This window comes from Cavia porcellus, unplaced genomic scaffold (genome assembly GCF_034190915.1).
Source record: "Cavia porcellus strain 051 isolate PalLab524CR breed Dunkin Hartley unplaced genomic scaffold, mCavPor4.1 scaffold_20, whole genome shotgun sequence".
NCBI classification, from domain to species: domain Eukaryota; kingdom Metazoa; phylum Chordata; class Mammalia; order Rodentia; family Caviidae; genus Cavia; species Cavia porcellus.
In genome coordinates, this window is record NW_026947503.1 from 66332957 (window position 1) to 66341447 (window position 8491).

Consider the following 8491-nt stretch of genomic DNA (forward strand, 5'->3'; position numbering starts at 1 on the left):
GTGATATAGTGGCACTTGCCTGGAATCCCAGCTGTTCAGGAAGCTGAAGTAGGAGGATCACAAGTTGAAGGCCAAGCTGAACAACGGAGCAAGTTTGTTTTGAAATAAAAAGGACTCAAGGTGTAGCTCAGTGGTAGCACACTGAGCTAGCATGCATGAGGCCCTGGGTTCTATCCCCACCACCACAAAAAAAAAAGAACAACTTCCAAAAGAAGGGGTCTTTGATTTTCTAGTTTTTGTTTGTTTGTTTGTTTGTTTTGTTTTGTTTTGTTTTCCTTTTTACCGGTACCAGGGATCGAACTCACGACTGCCTGCTTGCAAGGTAGGCGCTTATGCCGCTGAGCTAAATCCCCAGCTATTTTCTAGTTTAGTTTTAAGCAGGTAATCACAAAAAAACCGTGTATTCGGGATAGTGTCCCTAAGGTCACTTGTTTCTGATGTGGATGCTTAAACTTTTTGTTCTGACCTTCATGTGACTAGAATGCATTGCATATGAAGCAGAAGCCAGAAAGAAGTTCATTAAACAAAAGAAAAAATCTACTGGATTAAGATTGTTAGACTGGGGATTTACTTCAGTGGCACAAGCGCCTGCCTGGCAAACACAAGTGTGAGTTCAATTCCTGGTACCAAAAAAAAAAAAAAAGATGATTAAGAATAAGCAGTGCAAGATTGTCACCCAGTAATAGACTAGCAAGTGCTACTGGGTAACAATTCAGTATTTCAGAGAACGATCCTTATTCTTCTCTTGGCTTTGTTTATTTCATCTGTGAGAAGAGGAAATTGAACTCGGTCAATTTTAATTTAAAGAAACTTATTCCATATGAAAGCATTTAGAGTTATCTAAAGGGCCATTAAATCATAGGCTCTTAACAAAAAAAAAAACAAGGAAATAGGTACTGAAGAGACTGGGGGCTTTGTAGAATTACCAAATTTTAAAGATTTTAAAGGGAACAATGGATGTCTAGCTGAAATTAGATGAACTGTTGCTGCAGGCTAAACTAGGGGCTTTATAATCAAGGACGAGGATAACTAATCAAGCACATGCCTGTAATACAGCACTGAAGAGACCGAGGGAGGACTGTTGCAAGTTCAGGCCCACCCTGGGCTATAGTGAGTTCAGGGCCAGCTGAGCTACATAGACTGTCTCAAAAAATAAATAAACCTAGTTCAAAACAGTTGAGTAAACACCTGTTTCTTTCTCCTTCCAAACTAAATGGAATGACAAAGGATTTACAAAGATAAGAACAGACCCATAGCAGAGCTAGAAATTGAGGTGGAAAACTACTGGATCATAACGTGAAGCAATTTCTGATAAGATGTGAGAGAGAGGAAAACATCTGGGCTAGGGCTGAGAGAGAGCTCCGTGGTAGAATATTTGTTTAGCACCCTTGAGGCTCTGAATTCCATCCCACCACCAAAATAGAAATAAGTTAAGTCATTTTTTTTAAAAGAAAAAAATTCCGTGTAGTGAAAGAGAGCAGTGTGGGATGCCTAGCCTCATGGGATTTAAAAAGAGAAGTTTAAAACTTAAGTGACTTTTCCCAGTAAACTCAGTCTCAAAATTAGTAAAAACAAGTCCGGGCCACAATCAGCCTAATAATCAAAGGACTGATAAACTTATTCATTCTCTTGAGGAAAATCCTTTTCACATGAATGTGAAGAAATTACTGCTTTAGTTTCATTTACTTTTCTGGGATTTCTACCCAAGACTTGCTTTTACTGTCTCTCCTAAAAGTAAGTAATGCAAACATTCCATCTTATAGGAATTTTGATGCCCTGCCCAACTTTTCTTAGCAATCCAGACCACTGGGTTAATGTTTTGTTTTTTGTTTTTTTGTCTTTTTCATTTTTATCGGTACCGGGGATCGAACTCACGACCACCTGCTTGCAAGGCAGGTGCTTATGCCGCTGAGCTAAACCCCCAGCCCCCACTGGGTTAATGTTGAAGTTAAGGTTGATGAGATACCGAAATGTGGGACCTGTTCTCTTGCCAGAGAAAGTCATCCTGAAAACATTTCTGAGTTTTCAGGGACTTGCTAAGTTGGGGCCACATTGCAGGCTGGCTTTGACAGCAGGAGCAGACCAGCTTCCTGCGCCAGAGAGCAGCCTGCTCAACTAAGGGAGCCTGCCTCTCATACTACTTCCTTTTTAAGTGCACTTCATAAGTTTAGAGATACAGATTATACCACGAAACCCAGCACATCATCTTTAAGGGTCACAGAATCTGCAGGGTTGCTGAGAATGTAAGTGATTTAGTCATGGGCCACTCTGCCTAAGCCAGTGACTGGTCACATGGGCGTAACAGGAGTGCTTGGTATTAGATGGTGTACTTCCTTGGGACAGTTGCAGTTCTCCCAGAAAGTGAAAAGAGGCACTCTTTTCCTCACTTAGAGGATAGAAACCAAACATGTTAGTAGTTCAAAGCTGTGCAGTCCAGTGGAGAGCTGAAATGTGCAGAGAGCTGTTTTCATTCCAAACTGGTGGTCTCCAGAACTCATTCAGGCACTTAGTCCAAAAGGTGGGTCCAGCTTGAAAGGCAGCTGTCTCCCACCTTGACACTTTCCCTACATGTGTCAAACTTTAAATTAAACCTGAAATCATTTGACTTTAGAAAGGATGTCACAGGCACATGTCTTATAGGACCTACCTTTCTGAGAAACAGCATCCGGACAGTCCTAATAACTACTGTGTGTGCTGGATGCAGAAACCAAGCTTTATCATACTTACTTTCTTTAAAACAATTTCCTCATCACTAAATGGGGCATATGCGATGCAAGAGGCATTGTGTTGGCATGCAGATAAAGTCAGTTATTGTGTGACAATATTCAACAACATCTAACCTTCTCTTTCAGTCTGATGACAGTAAAACTTCGGTGAGAGATCGCTTCAATGCAAGACAGTTCATGTCTTGGTTACAGGATGTGGATGATAAGTTTGACAAATTAAAGGTATGTATATTTAGAAGTCAGTCTAATTCAGTACTTCCCCCTTTCTACATAGAAACTGCTGCTTGGCTAGGGAAAAATAATCAGGAAGGGAGGTGTGGTTAGTCATGAATTTTCTCACAGCAGCACAGTTGAAAAGCTGAAGGGAAATAAAGACCACAAGTCCATTTTAAAGACTAAGGTATAAAAGATCAAAGTACTACAGAAGAATCAGTTTTCAATGTGAGTCTTCTTAATATCCAGTATGTATGTCTATGTGGTGTTATCAATACCACGGAGAATGGTAAAAAGAAGGAATACATTTCGTAGATCTGTAAAGAAAAGAATTTGAGCTGGGTGTAGTGTGGTACATGCCTGTAATCCCAGCCACAGGAAAGACAGTCAGGAGAATCACAAGTTTGAGGCCCCCCTGGAAAAATTAGCAAGCTGTATCTCAGGATTAAAAAGTAAAAAGGTCTGGGGATATAACTCAGTGGTGGAGTCCTTGCCCAACATGCGTGCGGCCCTGGGTTCTGTCCCCAGTAACCACAAAGAAAAGAAGAAAACTACTTTGAGATTTAAAAAGATTTCTTCCTGGATTTTATGATTTTTTTTTCTTCTTTTGGTACCATCAAACTCAAGGTCTTATACTTGCCAGTTAGGTGCTTGTGCCACTGAGTGATATCCCCAGCCCACTCCCTTTGATTATTTGAAGTCTCATAATTTGAAGGAGCATTTTCAAATCAGAGTTTATAAGATGAAGTTGTAGACCCAGAAGTAGTTAGCATGTTGAAAGGAACAGGGTTGAGCGGAAATAGACTTCTAATGTATCCATCTGAGTCCCTAAAGAAACTACAGATGAGATTGTTTTTAAGCAAAACAAACGTAGTAGAATAATGGATTGATTCTCTCTTCTTCTGAATAGACCTGTCTTTTAATGAGGCAACAACACGAAGCTGCGGCTTTAAACGCCGTCCAGAGATTAGAATGGCAGCTTAAACTCCAGGAACTTGATCCTGCCACCTATAAATCTATCAGCATTTACGAAATCCAGGAGTTCTATGTTCCCCTCGTTGATGTTAATGACGACTTTGAGTTGACTCCCATATAGCAGCCACTCCTTGTAACAGTGTCACCCAGCTGACTGCTCGCGTGCTGTAAACTGTGGAAAGCTGCTTCTGACACACACCGAATGAGGCCTTTGCAGCTGGTCAGGTGGGAGTACAGTCGGCTATACAGTGAACACTGTCATTTTATAGAAAATGGAGAGAAATATTTTGGATCTGGGGTCCAAACACAGTTTCTAACAAAACTGTTTATGTTGGTGACAGGTAGCTATTGCATTGGAGCACGTTGGTAGACAGAGGAGTTACTTGAAAAGTTGAGATCGTCTGCTAACAGCGCTGGGAGTTGTTAGCACTCTTAAATAACAAGATAACCACTAGTATTTGAATTTCTTTCAGGTTTTATTAAAAAAAAAGGTATTAGTAAAGTAAAAGATTCAATTCCTACCAAATAGTTTCTAAGATGAAAGAAAAATGGCACAAAATTTCTTCAGTTTATTATATCTGTAAATTAAGTGTACAGTTTACTTTTTGGAAGTTTTAATATTGTCTTCCTTTTTAATAACTTATTTTATACATATTGTGCAAATGTACATCTTGTAATTAGTGGTCAAAATGTATACAAAGGGATCGATAGTCAAAACATGTACAAACACTGTAAAACTGTTTTGTCTAAATCTTATTGGACCAAAGTTGTAGTTTGTATGGCGTGTGATAGCCGTGTGTTCAGATAGCAACACTTCTCTAAGGCATGCGTGGGTTTGCGTAGCGCGGCTCCATTGCCATCCCTGTAAAGCCTGTGACTGAGTTGTACTGCATGCTGCCTCTGATTAACTCTGTCCGTAGTTGATGCCTGGAACAGTGTGAGGGGTTCCACACCAGTCTCCTGTGATAGATACTGTGGCTTACTGTGTGGCACCTCGCTTAGAATAGTCGTGCAGAGAAACAGCACTGTCTCTTCTCAGAGGAGACCCTGTTTCCCCCGGAACAAAAACAAACAATGCCTTTGAATGAAAATTCTGAAATTGTAAATGTCTATTTTAATACTCATCTATGAAAGAATTTGTGAATATATGTAAATATGTTTAATAAATTTTATTGGTCATGTTAAATCATTGTAAAACTTTTTTTACATTGTTTAAATTTAATGTTTTAAGCTTAATAGCCTTTGCACTTTTAATATAAAAACTGAGTACTTAAAAATGATATTTGGTAGTCAGAATAATAAAAGATTTAGGAATATTCCAATCAGTCTCTGAAATGTTTATGAAAAATGATTAATATGTTGTATTTTTCCTTGTATCAAGATGCAAATCATATAATTTGCAAAATTTTATAATTAAGACTTGGTATTCTGTTTTATAATAAAATAATTAACATACTTATCTTTTCTCCTATAACATGATCTAGATTAAATATCAGGAGTATTTCAGATCTAAAACCTGGGGTTAAACTTGCAAAACATTTTAAAAGGAAAGCCAGTGTAAAAATTCATCATAAGTCTATGATACAAAATTTACCAAACTTTTCACAGTACTTTCTTGAACTATGAAATACTTGGGTGTTTTCTGTTCAGATAAAGCTCAAATGTATAAGGAGTGGAATGGTTTAAATTTAGCTTGCAAGTTGGAAATCCCAGCTTATAGAACTGAATGTAGCAGATTTTAGTGCAAAGGTACATATTAAGCTTAGGGATTTTTGCATTTTTACATCAATTTCTATTTTCATTCTTAATATACTTGGCATGCGCAATAAAGCAGCACATGTGAAAACACACAGTGTGAGGACTTTATTATAAAGGTTGGAAGTAGTTTTCTTTAGAAATTTAGGTAAGTGATTTGGCCTTTTTATTGGACACATTGGGCCAGAAAGGCAGGGTAGATTCTGAAGCACTGGTTTTGTTGAAGTTACGTTATTAAGGCTGGGAACATTAAAAGCTAATTTATAAAAGCAATACTTTTTAATATGAAAAACTTACTGCAAAGTTTGTTTATACTTTCGCTTAAAAGGAACTGTGATAGGATTGTGTGGCACATCATTAAAAATTAAAAGCCAGGTCATAGAGAATTGACATGATAGGAAATAAGAAAAAAAGGCAGTGTCTGGAGCATTTTGTTGCAGTGGTCCAAGCAGTGCCAGGGTCTGTGGGGGCAGCACATGGGCGCGCCAGAAGCCGAGGTGCAGGACTCCTCCCGCCCTGTGGTCTCCACCACTGGCCCCCCCCAGCTTCCTGGGCACCTCGACAGCTGGAGTCTCCACACACTTCTGCCGCCATAGACTCCTCTGTGCAGACAAGGCACCAGCACTCTTTCCTCTAGGAGCTCTGCCCTCTCCTTGGAAACCGTAGTCAAGTAAGGGCTCTTCAGCTAAAGATACTATGCTCTGAAATGCTGGGGAAAATTTGGTATATGCCTAAGAGGTATGGATTTTGAAAGAAAAATAAAAGATGGTCAGTTTAATCAGTGATTCTTTTTAAGCTATTCAAATATCATGAACAAGATACTAAATTGTACTTAAGGATTTGTATTACATTAAATCTTGTTCTAAATCGTATCTGTTTAATAAATGACTAGTTGATATTTGTGCATGTTATTTAATAAAGAGTTATATTTTTATAGAAAAATTAAAGAGTGAAATGCGTGGTAAATGTTTTTTTTATTTTCCACTCCCATAACTGTAAACCAAATCCTAACGTTTCCTCAGGCAGCTGGCAAAGTTGCAGAAATAGTCACACTGAGAAAACAATCTCTGAAGAATTAACCTTTCCCCTTCAGATTGTTCGATAGTGAGAGGTCTCACAAATAAATTAAGTAGTAGGTATGTTGCAGATTTTATGACTAAATCACAGCCAGATCCCATGAAACTCATTTTAACAGGGTTTAAGTATTACAGTTATTCTAGAAATTGAGTACAGCACAAATATATATTGTTCTTTTCCAGAAAGTTATTTTTATTGTCGGACATCCTCATACATAAACACCAAGTTTTTTTGACTAAGACTTATGATGGAGTCCTCATTTTTTATACATAAGAAGACATTTCATCTTTTAAAAAAAATCATTGCGAACATTTAAGACAAAGAATGATTATAGATCTTTGGAAAGGCTTGTGTGAAGTTTAGTGGTTAGAGTATCTTGCATCATTTCTTTCATGTCTACTTGGGAGTCTTTTTTGTACCTAAAATAGGATTTTAAGAATCCACAGAAAGCCAGGTACAGTGATGCACGCCTGTAATCCCAGCACTCGATAGGATCACTGAGTTTGAGGCCAGCCTGGGCTACACAGTGAGACCCTGCATCCAAAAACAGAAGAAAAAAATAAAAGAAATGGTCACCTAGAATATTTCCAGTCATGAAAACCAAGACTGATAAAAGAAACGGGTGAATAAAGTATAAAATAATTCCATTGACCCAAGTGGTGGCTAAGCCAAAATACCTAGAGTTAAAAGTATTATATGTGTGCTAGCTCTCCATTAGTACATACACCTGGATGTGTATGTGTATATATACATATATACATTTAAAGTGTTGGTACTGGAGACTGAGTAGAGGGCCTTCACTGAACTACAACCCTAACCCCACTTTTTTTTTTAAGACAATGTCTTGCTAAATTACAGGCTCGTGCAGATATGTTGTTAATCTCAGTAGGATTTGCTTAAATGGTAAATCAGCTTCATTACTCAGCAAATTTAAGAAATTTGTGATTAATGAGTTCTTAACCCAGTGTTTAAAAATCTGGATGCCATATCCAACTGTAGAAGATAAAAGCTTTCCGGTAGCCGTCTGTTTCCCCATTTTAAAAATAACATTGCCATAAGCAGCTGGAAAACATTTGTGGCGTGTTGACAGTGGCTGACAGAACATTGGCAAGTACATTTTTCAGGTTTCCAGCCGTTCTGTCTGGTAACTGCCCAGATCTTAGCCAGTTCGCTGAGTCCTGGGCTGATGTTCACACTCGGGCTTGTGTCACCCAGATGGAGATGCTAGGAACTCCAGAAAGTGCTTTCACAGGAGCGGCTGCAAGGCTGATTCCTTTCACTGTCTTAGCTTTACCTGGAACAGGTAGATTGGGTCTCCAGCAGGACTTCATGCACCTGACTGCTCGACAAGGTTTGGAATACATCCATGTTGCATATGTCAGCCGTGAGTAATGATTCACCAGTGAGTGGTAGGAAGTTGAGTTGTTTGTGTGTATTCTTTTGTCAGTTGGACTGTTTACAGTTTTGGGCTATGAATAAACCTATGAACATTGAGACCTCGTGTTTTGTTTTGTTTTGTTATTTTTCCTGGGGACATCCTGCCAAATACAGATCACAGAATAGGTTTGTGTTTATCAGAAGTGAGTTCTCAAAAGTGACTGTACTGCCAGCCATGATGGGACACTCCTGCCATCCCAGTAGCCCAGAGGCTGAGGCAGGAGGATTGCTGCAAGTTCGAAGGCCAGCCTGAACTGCATAGCAAGACTCTGTCTCAGACAAAAGAAGGGGGAGGGGATCGTACCAAA

The 8491-nt window shown here is 38.9% G+C and overlaps 1 protein-coding gene across 4 annotated transcripts in view; it reads left to right on the forward strand.

Moving 5' to 3' along the window:
* The window catches only part of Ankrd12 (ankyrin repeat domain 12), a 91124-nt gene extending 82884 nt beyond the window's left edge, over positions 1 to 8240 (forward strand). For all 4 annotated transcript variants that reach the window (XM_063231964.1, XM_003464453.4, XM_003464454.4 and 1 more), the window contains 2 exons: positions 2853 to 2948; positions 3850 to 8240. In XM_063231964.1, coding sequence (XP_063088034.1) covers positions 2853 to 2948; positions 3850 to 4035 — 282 coding nt within the window. In that variant the 3' untranslated portion in view covers positions 4036 to 8240. The remainder of the gene's footprint in view (positions 1 to 2852; positions 2949 to 3849) is intronic.
* The last annotated feature ends 251 nt before the right edge of the window (positions 8241 to 8491 follow it).